Genomic DNA, 20,968 nt, shown 5'->3' on the forward strand with positions numbered 1-20,968 from the left:
GAAGTACTTTAATGGTGAAGTGTCTCAGAGAAAGAGACTTTTCCTAGTAAAATTTTGAGACGAGTCTCAGGGGAAACTGTTAGTGAATTTTTTGTTTGGAGGCCGGTAAGCAGTTTAGTTGCTTGGCTATGCTAGTTAGTGACTTTGAGAAGAAGTGTAGTCGGGAGCTCAAGGAGGAGCTTAGGCTTTTGTTTGGCTGTTTTTGTTTGGTTTGTGGGGGTTTTTTCCCTGCACTGTAAACAAATTACACTGGAGATCTTGAACCTTACAGCTGTGTGTTTTGTGCATCTGTTGGGCTGGGCCCACCTATTTTTTAAAGATCCAATTACGACACGCCCAATGAATTGTCACACAGCATAACCTCTGATAGGGGTAGTGTTAAAAGATTCCTCGAAGGACTGATGCTGTTCACTGTTCCATGGAGGCAGCATTCAATGTGAAACATTAATGTCTGCTTGCTGACAAAAGGGCGGTTCTGTCAGTTGTTTAAGTCACTATCAGGGGACACAGAAAACAGCTAGTCTCAGTTATAATGCCAACAGCTGTGACATCCAGTGTTCCCAACAGGGAAGCTGCACTCTGAAGATCTTAATGCCTTTGCTTCCAGGAGAAAGAGACAAATATGCCCAGCTAACCAAAAGGGTCAGTTTTATAACCCATCATAGAAAAATGTAGCTGAAAAACAGGTCTGCACATGACATAGTCCCAAATATCAGATCATGCATGAGCTGCATCAACCATCTCCTAATGTCAAATATATTTATGAATATACCTGTAATGGTGAGAAACCCTTTCTAGTTTGTAACTGAAATGTTTTAAAAATAAATTAAGTACATCTTAAGGTAAATGATGGAATAGTTCCATCCAGTATGCTTGCAATATATTTGCTTTGAGAATCCAGTCTATTCAGCTTTTTTACATATATAAATGCTGTGCATATTTAAATCTGTACACTTTCTAAAAGTGCAACATGATCACTGTAAAAACAAGTACAAAGCAAATTAACCTACAGTAATTCATTTCAGATTTTGTGTAGTAACCAAATAACCTACTGGAGCTTTAATTATGCTGTTTCAGCCGAATTGTGCCCATTTAAGTGGTGTCTTTCACAAAACTGATTTAACTGCACCTTGAACATTTTCCACATACACAAAATCCATTACTTATTTTACATGTTGACATGCACAGTACTCAGAACCCTGATTGCACTATCATGCTCAAGTGCCTGGTCAGGTGCATCGGCATGCTCTAGCTAGGCAGTTCTCATCCTGATGCAGGCTTTGAAGCTGAAAACCTGAAGTGTTTGAGCAAGTAATCATGTTTGAGAGCATAATGGGTATTTCTTCCTAGTGTATGCAATTCATCACTAGACAAACGCATCTGTCAAAAACCTAGCACGATCGGTTCCATTCCAGGAGCTCCGTAACACTGAAAATAAACATTGCACATGAGGAACAGAAAGGAAGGAAGGGGGGAAAAGCAATTGCCTGTTTCCGTTTATCACATTTAGGGATTGAATCAATTTTGTATTTGTTGTGTGGGAAGCAGACCACAGCTCTTACTAACCTGACGCAGAAGTACAACACAACTGGCCCAGACTTCTTGGGGAACTCATGTTCCAACACTCGACGGTCAAGCTGCAGCCAACTGAAATGCCCCCTGAAAGAAATTTTAATCAATTCCGTTAAAATTAAATCAAATCTTAAAATCAGGTTACACAAACATTCAGTTCTGAAAACAGTTCGCCGTATGATTTGGCATGACTTTGAAAAATATGCCATTTTTTTTCCAAAGTACTAGTATCTACGGTTACTTCGGTTTAAGAAAGGCATTTTCTGTTAACTGCACAATAACACCGTGGCTTGAGTTAGTCAGAAGGACATGATTTAAAAAAATTAGAAAAATGCAGGACTTTGCAGTATGCAAATTGGTGATATTCCCCCTAGCTCTGAAAGACCCTTCTTTCTGATAGAAACACAGTCTTCTCAGAACCCCCTGGAACATGCATATTAAACCTGCTAATCAATTACCCAGAAAGCCTGTAGTAAGGAAAAGGGAATGCTTTAGGTCAGAGGAGAACCAACCCCCTCCTGTGCTCTGCAAGGATGAGGATCATAGCTCAGATATCACGGAGAAGCAGGGAAAACTTCTGGTAGCAGGCAGGTCTGCTGGCAGAGGCTTCACCCCCAATTATCACCATGAATCTTAGCTGACAAGTCCTGTGATCAGCACGTTGCACCCTCTTGGCTCAACACAAATATCTTTACAGGATTCGGTTTTATGTAATGTCTTCATTACCAGCCAACAACCAAAGAAGAAGAGTCTTTCTTGTCCTAAGATATGATCATAACAGGTTTGCCCCCATGGTAATTCCACCTAGTAGAGTTTGTTTGCAGTTAAATGTTTCCCAAATAAAAAAATAATTTTTCAAATCACAGGTTGAATATTATCCTACCACAAGGCTAATAGAATACAGATATTCCAATCTGCTCCATTACAGGAGTTTTCATTCACCCACTTTTTTGATAATTCATTTATTGATAATTAAAGAAAACTGATTAATTAATGGTCAGCCAGCATCAAACACCTATACTAAAATTAGGGTAAAGGCTTTTCTACATGTTTATTTATGATTTGAAGTATCTGGATACTTGTACTCCACCAGAACGTGCTGCTCCATATTAACTTGTTGATTCAGAATTTAAGTGAAGACAGATTCATTTCACCATTACATTAAATTTAGAGCTGGACTCAACTACAGTTTGGACTTTGATGATACACCTATATTATCAGAAATCAATTTGTCAGTCTAAAATCATCAATTACAACTTTTAATGCTATTTTTTGCATAAGACTTGTTCTAAGCAGGTGGATTTTGTGCTGACTGTTGTGCACTGGACTCCTGATTAAAGAGACTGACACCTCTAACACCTATTTTTCTTTCCCTGTGTTAGTTTTCTCAACCACAGCAGTACCTACTAGTCTTCTCATTCAAATCTTTCTGAATTTGTCTATCCATTCTGGTGACTGTGATTATAGACTATTCCCGGCAAAGGCTTTACCTTTGTTGTCAAGACATCTAGTAAATGACGTTTCTGCAAGTTAGTCTTAGTGCTTGCTGCTCCTTCAGTTGAACAGAGCTGTGAGGATTACACCATCGGTCAGTTTTGTATTTCCAGTTTAATTATTATTACTAGCTTATTAAAATTTCCAAACAGATAACTAGATTCTTTATCTAAGCAAGGAAAATGTCCTACCACAAAAATTGATGGGTTTATAAATTCATTATTCCCGATACCACCTTAAAACTGTTTTATTCCAAACAGTTAGAAGTGTAATCAATTTTCTTTTACTGCATTAACACAGTTCACATTCAAAACAAATGTAGTCAGATAACACCTTTCATTTACAGCAGTGTCCAATTAATTCTGTAGTTTGAAAATCTCTTTTTAATTCATATTTCAAGTGCTGCTTATTAAGAGAATGCAATGCAAAATGGGTCCAGGAAAGTCTTACATTCCTGTTTATATAAACTGCTGTATCTTGTTTTGCATGAAATCCAAATTTGGAAACAACATATTTGCATAAGTTACAGAGTTCACAAAAATGGATTTCAAATAATCTTGTAAAACTCTGCATGACTCTTTAAACGTCCGTATTTACAAACATTTTCCACATTTATGGTACTGTAATCATTTTTATTTACTTCACAGGCAAAGCAAATCAAAAGGTCAAATTCAGACTGTTCCTATTTTGGTTTATGTCTTCCCCATACACAAGAAAACACAGTGAAGTTTAACTTTGAAGCATTAAATCTTATTATCATGCTTAAGATTGCTTTTTCAGAAAGATTTTAATAATTTTTCCATTGCCTTGAACAAACAATAATCCTGGCATAGCATACCTCCCCTGATTACATCTTAGGAATGTGGCAGAGCTGGGCTTCTCTGATAAGCAGACATTTGACACAAATCTCTAAATCATAAATTACGTTTATCCCGATAGCTCCAAAGCTGAAGTGCCCAACACCTCAGTGCCTCTTTTTGGGTAAACATCTGGAGTGTGACTCTACCTGGCGGTTACCTGCCAATCATCTAGAATGTCCAACCAATGAGGAGTGGAAAAGACAACTACACAATGACGACATCACAACCAATCACCAACCGTAATAAATGGACTTAATGAACCATGATTACTGCACAACAATGTAAACTTGCACACTCTCTCACACTTGAAACCTGGCAACCTTTCAAGCTAATTAAACATGGGACTACTGTATGACCACCATTGTCCACGTTTCAGAGAAGCAAACATAGGTTTAATAAGGAACAGATTGAGAGAGTCCTACGAGTCTTACAACGACCTCCTCCAATTGTAATTTTGCCCGTGCAATGAAATTAATACACTTAGACTTTTGTTGATGCCTGAACATATACCATATTCTGTGTAGCAGCTGAAACCAAAATAGGACTGAGTTTGTCCTATGTACTAGACCTGGGCCAGACTTTGTGCACAAACTGTTGGACACAAACACTTAAGATAAAATCTACTGTAAGTAGAATTATTTCCATTCTAGGAAAGCCAAGCTGAGCATGACAATAGCAAGGAACCTGTTTTTGTTCCTTGCACCACAGGACATCCTTAGTATGGAGCCAGTGGAAGAAGATTGGACAGCTGTGACAAATCCAGATTCAGCTGTTTCTCTACAGGACTTTCACAGAGTGGCCTAGCCAGAGTGCAGTTTTGGTCCAGTATAACCTACAATGTTCACATTATAACCTGTGAGAATACTTGACATTGTTGTTTTGTTTGATTCCTAGCAGCCATAAAAACTATCTCACAATTTACTGTTCCATTTTGTAATCTTTTCAATAAACTTAAACTACAGTATCATGTCCCTACAACATTAATAACATCAAAATGATGTTTTACGACATTTCACTGTCCCAATACTTTGCTTTTCACTTTACATGAAAAAATTCTTATCCAATTACTTGCAGGCTTTAAAGAAATCTTATAGGCCAGATAAAAGTGTATAAGATACTGATCATTAAGAAGAACAGAATAACATCTGTATTAAGATTTAACTCCCTTAGATCCATCCATTTTCTAACCACTTTCTCCTATTCAGGGTCAAGCAACAGGTACATTGCAGGGTGCATCCTGGACAGACACAAACCCAGACATGCACACACTCACACCAGGGCCAGTTTTCCCAGCAGCCATTTCACCTACCAGCATATCTTTGGACTCGGGGAGGAAACCAGAGCACCTGGAGGAATCCCATGTGAACAAGGGAAGAACATACAAACTCCATGCAGATAACACCCCCGGTCCAGAACTGAACCCAGAGCCCCAGCACTGCAGGGCAGCAATGCTAGCCACTGTGCCACCATGCTCCTCACCCCCTGAGATATGCTAGTCAAAATAGTCATTGTGAAAATACACAAATACACAATCGTCTTTTTCGAGGTCACAAAAGTTAAACAGTTCTTATAACACGTGTATCTTGACCTAAACTTCTGTAAGTGTTAATTAAAACTTAATTAAATTTCCCACAAACACTAGAGTGTAATGGTTGCTAACAGGATAGAAAGGTCATATCTTCTCATATAATTCTGCTGTCCAAGTCTATTAAAACGTACTAATAGATGACACACAGTAGCACTTGGCATTTATTAAATATGTGTTTGGATGTCTCAATTTATTTATCGTTTAATGAACAATGATTTCTAATGACTGGGAACTCAGCAGCTACTCACGTCTCATCCGTGTACGATATTCCAAAATATTCCTTCTCTTTCAGATTAAAGTGGGAAGCCACCAGGTCCAACAGATCTTTCGCCAGCAGTTTGGGCTAAAAGGAGAAAAAATAATGCATTACACCACCGCATCCACAAAAACAAAAAAATTGCTCAATTTCATACGTACAAAATAATTGTCAGATATGAATCTTGAACTTCCAAGCCTTTATTCATATTCTAATAGGTATTGAGCCAATTAAAAAAAAAAAGATGTTAACAACACAACCTTGTTCCAAGGTGGCTGCACTGCCAGCAGAAAATCTCAAGTCATTTATCGACCGGAAAAGGACTGCAAATGCTGCAGTACTTTTTTCAATACATCTCTCCTATTGACAATAAGAAACATTCATGACTCTGTGTCTGGATCAAAAATCCCTGTGAAAGCAAAATCCACATTTAGAGCTCAAAAGGGGGAAACCTTAGTTTGCCAATGTACACCATTAATTCCACACTTCAATCCAATTCATTCTTATTAAGATCAGCACACATTTACATCTATTTTATTTTGTATTTACATCTATTTTTTAAGGTGTAGCCTAATAAATGAATAAAATCCTGTTTCAGCAGAAGGGTATTTCATATGTGTTACCACTGTTGTGAGTATACTGGCATACATCTGGACTACATGAGGTAAAACAAGCTAAAAAATATTTGCTGTTCTACCGCATAGAAAATAGTGAAGCATTCTTCAAAGATCTTAAATAAAAGGGATGACATGAAGTCACAGTACTCCTAAACCTGACCCCCCCACAAGTATCCAATTAAATGTTCAGAGTTGTTTTTTCTAAGGGTCTATGGACATAAACATCAAGCCCACATTCGACTTTTGAAAACTCAATCTGTGTGTTTTAGGACAGCATAATCAAAATGTAAAAATATGACACAAACGTGGCAAAAAAATCATAATTCACCAAACAAAGCCCAGGAAAGAATCAGCATAATTCTAAAGACATGTACAAAGAGGTTAAACTAAAAGTGAATTATCCAGCCCACCTAGTCTGTTTGGGTGCTTTCAGATAATTGATCCAAAAATCTCATCCAGTTGGTCAATACAACACTTATGTATAACATTCAGAGTACTGTATAAATATTTTCTTCCTTATGCACTATGCTATTCATCACGAAAGTGTTCTAATTACTATTTTTGTTCGAACCTACAAGGGCTGTTTTCAATTAGCTGAACAGACAAACCCAGAATAATCATGAAATTACTTGGCACGCCCACATATACTAAAAATATGTCGGAACAGTGAGCTGCACTATACCATTCCCAGATTATGCACATGGGAATTACACTGAAGTTATAAGCAATTAAGGCCGTTTACAACTTTACCACCCCTGATGGTGACTCCTATACAAAGTTGAAAAGGTAGGAAGAGCTCCAGTTACAAGTTTGGTAATTCAAAGATGTTTTTCATTAATCTTTCCATGTATATCAGGCCATATATGTAAATTGCCAATATTTCAACAATTTCCACATTCATTCTTCTTAATTATTGCATATTTTTACCATTTCTATTTATTCTTTAATTTTAGTAATTAATGCTCAGGGCAGAAACAATGTGCCAAAGGCCACACTCTCTACCTTAAAACGTGTTTGCATATATTTACATAGTGCTCCAACTTCCAGCTCTTTGCAATAAAATGAAGCTTCTCCTTAGGGAAAATCATTCAGCTGCAGATGGAGTTCCCAAAAGCCCCACAGAAGGAAAGGTAAAACATTCACGGATCCAGTGAATTATTCATTCCACTGCCTTTTTTTGCTAATAGGGCTAGTTAGCCATTTCCTTTTCCCAGGGCTGTTACTGGGTTCTGAGCATATGCATTTATTTTTTTTTTAATTTGTTTTAAATACTATTTTAATTTTTAATCACCAGTATTGTTTTTTGATCCCTTGTGACTTATGGCATTTGAGAATGAAACCGTTCCTACCTAGCTAGTATTAAATTAAAATATAATTCAGTCATTTTGTAATGGAGAATATTTTATGTCCCAGCTCTTACTGAATATGTAGGTATTGTTTTCGGAATATTTGATTTATCTTCATTAACAACTCGACAGTAACCCACAGAATTATTTCATTTCTGATGGATGGCAATTATAAACTAGGCAGCCGTAAGTAAGTGCCAGCAATATTCTCCCTCGTCATTGTTCCACTACAAATCTCAAACACATGAGTGCAGGTATTCAAAATTCTCAAAGGGACTGATCAACCCAGAGGACTTCTCCAAAATTAACAGTGGAAGATGAACAAGGGGACAGAAAAGGAACTATGTGGAAGTGTTATTTAACAACTTGAACAGGAGACACTTCTTTACTCAAAAGCATGTGGGAGTGTGTAACAAGCGACCCAGCCAAGTGGTTGAAGCTGATACTTTGGATTTATTCCGGAAACGGCTGGATAAGACCCTTGAATTGATTAACTACGAATTACAAATGGACATGATGAGCAAAATGGCCTCCTTTTATTTGTAAATGCTCTTATGTTCTTCATCTCTTGTGATCTCCGAACATACCTCTCTGTCACCCTGCCAAACAATCAAACTGTCAGTATTTCCATACTGAACAATTGAGGGCTTACTGCAAATTGGTTTTTTTATTGCAAGCCTTTTGACAGCTTGAACAACAATATACAACCATTATAGATATAAGCATTTAGTAGTGGCAGGAGATACATTGTTTTGATTCAGCTATCCAAAATGGCATCAGATGGCTTATTGGAGTGCTGCACTTAACAAATTGGTATTGACAAGAGCAATATCAGAATATTCTGACAGGATCATAGAATACGCATATACTATTACAGTGTATACGGTAGCACTGATTAAATTTACGACAGCTCCAAGTCTAGCTTCCATGACAAATGTAAAACAAAGAGGAAGTGTGCGTTAATCCCACGCTTAGTCCTACAACTCTGCATTTACACGGTCATGTCTCCATCTTTCAATGCCATAACCTAAAGATAACACCTAAGCTAAAGATAACCTGCTCTCAACTTACGCAGTGTGAGCCTATACAGTCATCTTATTTACTTTTATTTACTGTTTTTATACTTATATTTAATATCTTGTATTACCATAAGAGGTTGGCAGGTGGTTTTTATAAGGGTAATAATGTATAATTTGACAATACGCAAAGCTGACTTTATACGCTACTCAGAATCCCTTACCCATGCGTACTGTAAGTTGCAAGTCAACTGTATTTATACATATCAAGCTTTTGAGGAATAAACATAGAATTACGGTACATATAGTAGTAACATAGGATATTTTGAATGGTATCTTCATTATATCATGTTGTGCAAAACTGCAGTGAGAACATTTTACTTGACTTTTACTTTATTTTTAATTCACACACAATTCCTTCTTGAAAATAAAGGTCAGACATTATCATGAGCAAAGGATTAAGTAGTCCCGATGCTGTACCAAAAGAAAAACTTTGATACTTAATAAAAGCCTTACAGCTAGAATATTATTATGTCTGAGAAAGAGTGAGAAATCTTTAATAAAAATACGGCATACCTAAAAATAAATTAAAACTAAAAAAACTCATTAAGATCTAATTTGGTGCAATTAGAATTGGAGCAAACGTAAGCAGCTCTGAATGGCTTCTGTCTTGGACAGCTAAATCCACACAGTTTCGCAGAATGAGAAATTTTCACCCTGAAGGGGGAATGTAGGGTGAACTCGGACTGAGGCATTCCACAGGGATCACAAATCTTATTAACACAATAACCCACAAACCTTTATGTCATGCCAGTGATAATGTAAGGAGGTTATTTAAATGGCAGTTCCTTTGCGTTGTTAACATCATTCTGAGATATTGCTATACTCATTGTGAACCCTGGCAAGCGCTACAAAAAACACACACACATACTCCTTATAGCATATTTAGTTTCTTTAATGCTCCTGAAAAATTGATGACATTGCTTTTCTAAGTGCCTTGAACCTAAATGCATGACCAACGGGGAAACCAAGGAAGATTCACCACCCACCAAAAACTGATGATTAAAAGGTGAAGCACAATTCACACTGCTTCCCCATCTTTGAATTGATTAAAAGATGTGCGGTCTGAATTAATCAATTAATCAATCTTCCAGCATGATAATTTCAATTTGAATCTATTTAAAATAACAATTTGATTACAACTGTACAGTAGATTTTCATTCCCTTTGGAGTCCTTCTGGAAGTATGTCCAAAAGGAGAATTACTTATTTTTACACAGAGCTTAAAGAACAATGTAAAACAACAGTCCAATCCCCCAAGGCACTATTAATGATCCAGCTATTAGGAACTACAGCAGGATACATACGCCCATTGTACCACGAATGCAGAGCAAACCTGAAATAAGAAAGGAAAACGCATATAAAAATGTAAGGTTGAGGAAACAATAACTAAACTAGAGGATCGACTGTTTGAAAATAAGATCTTAGGATATTATCAACCCTGTTTCAGAAAAGGTAGGTCTAAGAAGAAGATAGTAGACAAAAAGCATACAATGTGATACTGATTTCCAGAAGGCTTTGGATATTTTTTTTCTTTACAAAGAATTCTCAAACTGCATTCTCAGTAAGCATTCAATAAACTGTATGTGTGCTTGGATTGAGAACAAATGTGGTTAAGGGACAGAAAACGGAGAGAACAGATCGGCGGTGAATTCTTCGATTAGGTTGATATAATCAGTGGAGCACCACACGGATCTGTATTCAGAACATTGTCTTCCTAATTTATATCAATGATCTCAATTTTAGTAAAATTAATATACAGTACTAGTCGAATTTGCAGACAACACCAACATAGGAGAATTGGCATTAGAAACAACAGTAGTAGCAGACACGGAAATTAATAACGATTTAGACAGAACTGAACACTGGAAAACACCAGGAAGAAACAACTGATACATCATGGGAAAAAAAGCTTATGAAAAAGATTTAGATGGTTATATTGGCACATAATTTATGTTCTTAACACTGTGGGTAAGGAATAAAAAAGCCAAACACAGAAGAGCAACCAGATACAGTAGACTCACATTTTATGTGAAATATTTTTACATACATTTGCTTCTACGCAGTCACCAATGAAAAAATAAAATAACACAGGAGCAATAATGCGTGAAATTCAAATAAATAAATTTCACAAATTCAAACCTGGCACAGCATGCACCTGAGCTACAGTGCTTTTGGGAACTAGTTGCACAGCCAATAGCACACCAGTGCTTTCCTTATCGTGTGGCATCACCCTTAATATGGTACATAAACTGAAAACAAGTATGAAGGGGAAAGAAACAAGTGCGAAGGGGAAAGGCAATTCAAAAAGGGTCACTGAAAAGGGTCAGTGTTGGTGTCAAAATTTGAGAATTTGAATAGGTTAACGGGTGGGAAGACCAGTTTGGCATGTATGGCAAGAATTAATCTTTGATTTGTGCAATGAAAGACAGAGAGAGAAGGCTACGCGTGACAACTATGCATCTTCTATATTCCCTGTATTTTAATATTATTATATTTTGTGGACTGCAGAGTACTGTATCTGCTGTTTTACTGTTTTCGTAATGCTTTAAACTACATACACACACTAATACACTTACGATTTATTTTACTTGTTTATGGAAAAGGAATAGGAGGATTTAAGGGGGAGAATTCTGATTATACACCATTTTGGGCATACCGTTATGTCTGGAACCTAACTACTGTGTAAAATGAGAAACGACACTGACCCTATAAAGAACAGAACCTTTTTAGTCTTGACCAGAGAAGACTGATCAAGATGGGACCAATTCAAAACAACTTAGGAAATTCTTCAGAATTAGCGCTGAAATGCAAACCAGTGCATTTCACTAATTAAGAACAGGAAGGACTTCATTACCTAAAGAGTTTTGGGAATATAAAACAAGCTAACCAGCCATTTTGTTAAAAGCAATATCCTGGTTTCTTTAAAATAAATGGCTAGATGGGATTGTTGGATCAACTTGGTATTAGCAACCAAACAGGCCACATGGATGGAATGGTCTCATCTTATTTGCAACCTCTCGTAGGTTTGATGTGAAAAGAAGCTGTGAACAACATTCTGTCACAGAAAAGTTGATAGTAATGAACTGTGTTAAAAGTACAAAAACTAACTGCATGGTTAAAGGTAAATTTGTAAAGATTTTACCTGCAAAGAGTATTTGATTTGAAAAGTCAATTGGTTAAAACAGTTAAAACAATAGTAAAAAAAATACCTTTGAATGGCAACATTATGTGTGAGTTTACAATATGGTTTCCTCTTTTACGACTGTAATCCCTCCTCTTAAGGGCGCTCCGGCTCTTTAACTTTTAGTTGATTTTGTGCACCTGCCTCCTATCCAGCTCCTCCTTATATAAGCCAGAAGCTCACACTATTCCAGGCTCTGCATTGGAAGACCATATGCCCTACGCCCTACGGCTTGAGGGCATAGGCCTCCTATAGGCGTCCTGATCTAGCTGAGTCCGGGGTTCAGAGCGCCTGGCCTCATAATCCTGTTTTATTCCCCGTCCCTGCACCGGATCCCGTTCCAGTTTTTGACTTTGTCTTGTTTTGTCTTGGATGGATCACCCGGTACTGGACCTTTGGACTTCACCCTTGATTTCCCTTTGAACCCCTCTGGACTTGTTCTGTTCACCCTGGCCACCCCCCCCCCCCGAGCACCAGTACACAGTCGTCACGCCCCCCTGTCCGTCAACCTGCCCAGTTCCTAGTCGTTTCCTCCCTGTGTCTGTTTCACTCCCTTCCAGATTATACCATCCACATAGGGTCCTGAGCAATGCTTTGTGACAGCCTCAGTACATTAAAGTAATGAAATATATAATAGGAGATGGACTAGGCTGACATATAGTAGCATACTCTATTATACTGTACTACTAGGATTAGGTAAAATTGATTATTCATCTGGAACATACGGAATGTGCTAGAGACATCAGTAATAAATATTATGATTATAACCCTCTCCATGCCTTTTTTCTTATTAAAGATGGCAATAAATGGTGGAAAAAGTATTTCACTCAACAAGCACTGTAATAACTCATAAATGATATTACCTCTACAAGAGAATAAGTGACAAACATTCCGCAGGATTCATGGTGAAGAAATGGTGCCCATAGGGCATATTCAGCATTACAGAACCTGTACTATACATATGGAAAGGTAACAAAATTATATCACATTACCTGCATGAACAGTTGAACACCATGAACTCAAGGCAGTCAACGATCATACTTTAATTGGAGAGCAGTGGGGATCCAATATGACGAGATCACATCTCTAGAATTTTAATTTCCAATCCTAGTCCTCACACGCCAATCTTGTAAAAAAAATAGTAATGTAGATGCTATACAGTATGTGAAAGAAGTTGACAAGTTTTAATAAATGGATACATACCAAAATAAAATATAGTTCATCATAAATGCAATATACTACAGTCAGAACCCAAAATGTAAAAATTAAAGGCCATTATACAAGTACAGAATTGTAACCTGCTATAATATAAGGATCTTCAGCCTATAAAGGGCAGAGTAATATACAGCGAGGCCCTCAGTCATAGAAAGAAGTCATACAGTATCTGTTTGTGGATAAATGATCACTGAGCTGTCAACTGGTTCCGCTGTACTCAATTTAGCCATTGGCCCACACATCAATTACAGAAAACCACTTATTCCTGATAAGTGTCGCAGCAACCTGGAAGCAAGTGAAGCCATCCAAGATAAAATTAAAAACTGCAATATAAAGCCAGTTTCACTATGGAAGACAGGATATGCTTCAGTCCGGTAATGAAACTGAACAGCTTGCAGAGCCCATGGACCTACAAATGAGGATGGAAAGTGTTTGAATACAGCAACTTGTTCTACTTCAACTCAGCTGCAGGAGGAAAAATATCCAGTCATTTGTGGTTTTAAAAGTCTACCTCCAAGGGCACTTGGTTATAGTCATTCAGTGAAAAAAGCTCACCTGTCCTCATATAATATGGCCAATAAAGTGGGCTTTATTACATTTGTGGCCAGAGTAGCATTAACTCTGCTGTTTTCTGACTGTCCAGCAGGGATAGTCATACATCTTATAATCAGATTTGACTCCTCTTGCCTGTAATAAAAAGGCAATAAAACAAAAGAGATAAGACATGTAGAGTGTGCTTTCTTGATCAGCTGAATGCAGATGCAATCTGAATCATTCAAGCACTGAACAGTGTAGACAGCTGCCAACAGTTCGAGCAAGCAAACTACTGCTGATCACCCACCGAGGGTTTTAGGGCAACGTTATTCATTTCTGCATGGCTGGCAAAGAACAAGATTCGAAGGGAAATGACAAAACTCTACAGAAAATGAGACAAGCCTGAAAACAACTCCACAACCTCTTTCTCCACAGAAATTAGGTCTACATTATGACGCTAACACATTTTGAAGCTGGTTTGTTTCGGTTCCAGGGCGCTAGAAGGAAAAACAAAATAAAAGGATGGATCTCAAAGCTGAATTAATGTTACCAATGGGAATCACCAATCCAAACAGAATGACACATCTTCCAAACCATCCTTACACTACAATTATAGAACCCTGTAATTTATTCACACGCCCTGACACGTAGATAATAATTTTGCAACACAAATATAAGCACGGCACGCACTAGGCAAGCACAGCAGTAAATGAATTTTTGGCCCTGCGCATTATGCTGATGATTAGGCAGAGGGTTGGTATCTCTACTAAAGGCACTGGAAATGACATTGGAAAACTGATGTCCCCTATGCCTGACAAACAAGGAGAGTGGCAGGACAGGTCACAGTTCTTGAATCCTGGGTTTGATTCTGGTGTGGGGTGCCTTCCATGTGGAGTCTGCATGTTCTCATCATGGCCTCACTGGGTGTTACAGTTTCCTCCCACAGACCAAAGAAATGGAGGTTAAACAGTGCCTCTAAAGTGCCATATTACCCCTGTATGTATGTCACTGTACATGTACAGTAAGTGTCCTGCACACACAGGATATAGGCATGCTGTACTGAGTTTACCCTGCTTTGAGCCCCCTAGGGTGCTCGGTTAGGCTGCAGTTCACTGTGACCTGGACTGTGTTGGAATTAGCAGTTTTTGAAAATGAAGGGATGGAATAGGGAAAGTGTGGTGAATATGTATTGATTTCCACAACAACAAACCTGTGATGGGTTTACCAACAAATATGACCAAAATATTTCAAATAATTACATATTTTATGAGGCTTCACACAATTTTGTCACAATTATGGGGTGGAGGCACAGTAAAATATTTTTGAATCTTAGAATTACCATGTATATGAAAATAATAAAGGATGCTATGGTGCATATACTGTACCACCTTTCAGAGGTTTTCAGCTTTCAGGGTACCAGCTACAGAGCATTAATGCACCAGCTGTAATCACAGCTATTATACACAAACCTCTCTGGGTTAGCGAAAATGTTTTATTTAGTAATTTCTTTAGAAACTGAAAACCTGTGCTCAAAGAGTCTTTGGTAAATGACATTCAGTTTGGTGTGTGAGGACCAGGATTGGACAGGAGTCATTTTTTCTACTTTTTGAGTAAGATTTAAAGGATATAGTATAGTCTATACTCCAAAATTACAGTCTACACTTAAAATACAGGGTCTTTAAGGCGGTATTTATGCTATTATATGAGCAGCATGTTTCACAGAAAAACAAAATACCAAGTTAGGAAGCATTTAATTCTAAGGCCAACAATTCAAAGCAATCCCAAAACAACAATAATTTTAAAATAGCTATTTATTTTTATGGATAAAGCCAGAAAACATTGATATTTTATTGGTTTTTATTTACAGATTCTGACCGAACAGCAAAACTAGCTTCAAAGAAAATGAACTAAAATGGAGGTTTATACAAGCACAGCTGACCTCAAATGAGAAATGTCCAATTGTTTACTACTTTTTTAATAACTAAAAGCAGTCAACTTCTGATTTTGGCAGAAAAATTGAGCTGTAATAATTAACCAATGTTCGACTACATTTTGTTCTGATGCAATACAAACTCCTGCCCCTATTTCAAATTTCCTACTGTGAAACTGTTTACTTTTTAAAAAAATCTGGCTTTTGTTACTTTGGGATTAGATTTCAGATGCCTATACGATAAACGCACTCCTTAAAGGAAAGGCGCCAGTGTGGTGAGAAATTAACTTAAAATGAGATCAGCTGTTGTGTATCACCCTGTAGCTGTAAAGCTTTGAAGAGCAACCAGTAGAAAAAGAGAAATATAGAGCTACTGTTACTCTTAACAGTGGGTTACATAAATCTCCATGGGGGACATTCTGCCTCAAGACATTTTAAGGGTTCACAGTGCTCAATTTTAAGGGCTCAATTGTCCTTTTTTTTCTCTAGCACAACCCAAGGGCCTGTCGATGCCCATTTTAGCTAAATACATCTAACTTACTATAATGACAGGTGGCCAGGCTACCACCAGGTGCTAATTTTAATCCTGTGTTAATGCTTCTGAAACCGTATCTTGCTAACGAGCACATGCCTATTAAATAAAGATGCATGAAAGATTGCTATGTGACAGCCCATCGGTCACAATACACAGTTTTACTCTTTTTAAGTGGTTTCATCAGTTAAGTACCGTTAATATTATTACTAATGGTTTCAAAGACTGTCTTTGTCCCATATGGGCAATGAGCACAGTTCCCATAAAAAGCATTTAGTCCTTCACTGAGCAAGCTGTTCATCCAGGAAAAGTGCGTACTCATGGTCTAAAGAAAGAATTACTTCCCTATTATTACTGACCATACATCTAATGATTGCAAGCTTGTCTAAAATCTCAAAGGAATTAAAAAAAAACACAGAAAAGATGAGTACATTGTGTGTCCTACACCATAGATACTATTGATCTATGGCTGACACATTCATACAAGTAAACATATTTAATTATATGATTTTGTTGGAAAAATACAGCTGTATAAACCCTCAGGATATATTAAATGGACATATATGCTCCTACACAATACTCAGTGAGTAGACCCACAAAACTAAAGCATGCACAATAAAGTTGATGCACAAAGTTACAAATCAAAGCACAAAAATAAAACACGACACAAAACTGACCACACTTGCAAGAAGATTCAGATGCTCCCTGTGTCCAAATTAAAGGTACAGAAGAAAATATAATATATAAGTTTTATAGGAGTCAAATAATAAAAAAAAATTTAAACAACACGGCTTTTAAGCCCAAGTCATGAGCATGAATATTTTGGAAGGTCATGAACAAATGTATCACATTGGAGGACATTATTTATGTTTACTTAAGATTCTTAATTATTCTTTAATAGTATTGTCATTCTTTTTGTTGAAGATTGGAGTGTAGCTCAAGTACAACTTTTAACATCAATACCGAATGCACAAAATCAGTCAAGACTAGGACCCATTTCATTATCTACACAGTTGCCAGATACATTCTAACCCACAAACAACAGAGTAAAACAAGAACAAAGGTGGTGTAAGCGAATTATCATAAACGGGTATTATGATACAGTATTATACTAAATATACTGAATACTCCTTAGCAATTAGAAACAAGCATTAGCATTTAAAACACTTCTAAGAGAACATTATAAGCCTATAATAAGTCAGATTCAAAGAACAACTTCGTGCAGTTACAGTTGGCTAGTAAGAGAGACACCACAGACATAATCTGAACAGTTAAAAATTCAGATCCACAAGATGCATGGGTAAGAAAATAATTATTTCTGTTTTGAGAGATTACATCTGTTTTGGGAGCTGCACCAAGTTTAATGCAGTGACAGCCCTTCCCTTAGCTAACAATTACAGTGCTTTTTATTTTAGATTAAATACTAAGCCCTTAAACAGAGCCTTCATGGAAAGAAGACCACAAATCAGTCTGCTTCAGGCAGGTGAATACCACAATGGAAAAAAAGAACTACAACTTTCAAAACCACAACACACAACCTCCTCAGTGCCTGTCATGTTAAGCCATCAACTTCTTAAGTAAGAAAGGTGACTTTGATAACCCTTCCAAGAATTATAGCAACTACTCTGATACAACAGCTGCCAGAAACAGAAAGATCCATATTTAACACTCTGTTCAAAGTTTTCTTAAATGTCGGTCTCTCTCACTCTTTGCATATACTTAATATACCAAATGTGTTATGTTGATATTTTGTGTTTAATGTTCTCCAGTAATGAGTACTGGATCTAGATCACCCTAGTGACTCTAATGAGATAAAAATTAAACACTAAATATTTCTGTCAAGTATAGATATGTACATTATTAGTACAGTCTATATTTTGACATATACACCTCATGTAATTGAACATAGAATGACTCCTCTCTTTTCTGAATTTTAATAGTATTCTAAAATTTTTATACAGTAAGTGGTCCACAACCAATCAAGAAACCTTTTCATATTTTCCGTACGAAAGAGCTCCTTTTACATTTTAATGTTCATTTGAACAGTTATTAAAGGTTCTTTAATCAGTACATTGGAATGATCACAACAAACAAGTTTCTGTATTACAGTCCTGTGTACATTTGAATAAACCTTTAAAACTATTCACTCTTTCTGGGTCTACACATCAATGCATTTGAAGGAATGGAGACTGAGTGCAACACCTAATACAATATGATACATTTCTAAACCGCAAGAGTTCTTTCAGAGCAATTAAAATAAGTCGGCACATATCATCCTGATGCATTTTGGAATACAGATCATTTTATTTATAAATCGGTATAAAAAACATTTTTGACATATTACAGTATATCATAGTCTGAACTCTGAAAAAATGAGTCTTACAATTCTTTTGCTTAATGCCTACAGTACATCCACTTCTTCAACATGTCATGTTTTTGAGCAAGGCATGGAGAGAGGAACAGCTAACTTGTCTGTCTCAACAAAGATGATGTTACTTTTGGGATTTAAGCTGTTCACTGTTGCACACGTTGTTTCATGCCAATGTGACATGGAGCCATGCAACATTTCAATCCTGTAAAGGGTGCTGTAATAAAAGTGTAGGATGCTCCACCACTCTGTGGACTGTTTTTACTACTGTACTCAACAGGAAGACGGCAAAGCTGCAATGGTATATGTTCACTCCATTAAAATAAGCACTCCGGTCAGACTGTTTAGACTGCACTTCACGTAGCCACTTCTAGGAATGCATCCTCCAAACAGAAACATCAGCCCCTTCTTTTCCTACATCAGCTGTTTTACATTCAACAGTCAGACACCAAGCAGAAAGAGGCAGCATCTGTGATCCTACAACTATACTGTGACACTGCTACAACTAACACTCCTGACTTTTCACAACTGCAAAGCCAAACTCGTGATGTAGCCTTTTATAAGCAAGATGCATCATACAAGAAGTTTGAAAAACCAGAAATGCAATATCCTGTTTTCAGTGGAAAAATACTTTTAGGGTTATCCAAGAGGAACTAGTTCAGTGACTCTGCACAACAGAATTCACAAAGCCGGTAGCCATTCCCATCAATTCCCACAACTCACACACATCACCCCAGCTGTGATTAAGTAACATGGCTTTGAGTCACATTTTCTTCTCCTGAAGTACCCTGGAAGAAAATATTGTTTTTTCTGGCCCTATTTTATAAATTATGTAGTTCATACGCACTTTCAAGGTTGGGTGGAAAACTGTTTTTGTATTCCTTACACAATTAAACAAGGAATACTAACACAATCCCTCTCTACTCAGACCCAGGTTGAAAATGTATACTTCACAACCCAAGAAAACAAAAAGTACTGCATGTTAAATGGCTTTCAGCAAAACTGAAAAATTTACCGCTGGGAAAAGTCAGCCTAAGCTATACTTTTGCGCTACCTCGTGGTAGTCAAATCACTTAAAGCAATAATCAGTTAATCTCTGAGAAAACTGAACAATTAAGTCATCATGAGGACTAAACTAAAAACACTTTAGAGAAACAAAGGCTGCTCTGAGTTTGATTACATCATAGCACAAAACATCATTCTTCACCTTTTATTAGTAACAGGACCATTATGCCTGACAACAGATGTATTTTTTTTCACTTGCATGTAAAGGTTTACTGCACATTCATTTGTGAAGCTCGATACTTTGAACTCTGCAGGAAATCTCTGCTTCAGTACACTTTTCAATGACACAGTGTTGAAAGGTTTTGACATTAGTTTCCTTATAAGGAAAGTGCAGAGCTCAACATTTTGAGCTGAGCTAAGACAGTGCTTTGACCCTACAGGATGTGTGGAATTGGCCACAGTTGTAAAGGAGGAAAAGGGAACAGGGCAACTGTAAAGAATACTCAGTGTACAGGAAAAACTCTCCCGATAGAATTTGTCAGGTAAATGTAAGGAATTATCATTAGAAGGAATACAGTACACATACTTGGGATAGTTGTTATACTTTTCTGAATTTGTTTCAGCACTCCAAGATAATCTGATGTTTTAAACAAGTGTTGATCACAGAAAATATAACTTTAAATGAGCTGATAAGCAGGTCTCTGAAAAATGCTGAATTTTATTGTGCATTAATATATGCTGAACAAATCCATATGCTGAACAAAGTGCGCCTGGAGCATTCCTGATCATTTTCTGAATTCTGACAATTTTTAACGTTTTAAGCTTCTACATTGAGAGCAATCCTGCACTGAAAGTGAAGATGATACTTTCTATTCTGGGCAAGCCTTGAGCCTGTCTGGTGTCAGGCTCAGCTGCAGGAGAAACAGCGACTCCAGGTATTTTCATCGCATTAAGATTCAGAGAAAGGAGTTACTCTTGTGGCTTTGTGTGATGTTAGACAGCCAGCAGCCTTCAAGGACAACACTGGATTCAGACTGGCATCTTGCAAGTAAATTCCGTGGGCTTCTACATTTAAAGACTTGTCAGGATTTAAGCAGCAAAACACAAGCGGAGTAGCCCAATGACTGGTGAAGCACTGCTTTATATGAATGTCTAAGGAGCAGATCATGCATTAAAGACTCAGCAGAACATGGGTTTAGTTATATCGACAAAACAATGCTGGTTCATTTCATTAGCTGACTAGGACAAGGATTCACTAATAGGTGGCACAACCAACTGGCTGATTCCCACAGACTAAGGTGGGCTTGAATTGGCCCAGCTATTTTCTGCCTACCATGCAATAGTATTGTCTATGACCTGCTGGGCATCTATGAGCAAGGAAGAGTGAAAGAA

General features: G+C 37.2%; 1 protein-coding gene across 11 annotated transcripts in view; it reads right to left on the reverse strand.

Annotated features, from left to right (window-relative positions):
• Nucleotides 1-20,968, reverse strand: part of frmd4a (FERM domain containing 4A) — a 275,536-nt gene that overhangs the window by 89,103 nt on the left and 165,465 nt on the right. For all 11 annotated transcript variants that reach the window (XM_015353190.2, XM_015353192.2, XM_015353193.2 and 8 more), the window contains 2 exons: nt 5,763-5,857; nt 1,567-1,659 (listed from right to left, as the gene is read on the reverse strand). In XM_015353190.2, coding sequence (XP_015208676.1) covers nt 1,567-1,659; nt 5,763-5,857 — 188 coding nt within the window. The remainder of the gene's footprint in view (nt 1-1,566; nt 1,660-5,762; nt 5,858-20,968) is intronic.

Source organism: Lepisosteus oculatus, chromosome 7 (genome assembly GCF_040954835.1).
Source record: "Lepisosteus oculatus isolate fLepOcu1 chromosome 7, fLepOcu1.hap2, whole genome shotgun sequence".
Lineage (NCBI taxonomy): Eukaryota > Metazoa > Chordata > Actinopteri > Semionotiformes > Lepisosteidae > Lepisosteus > Lepisosteus oculatus.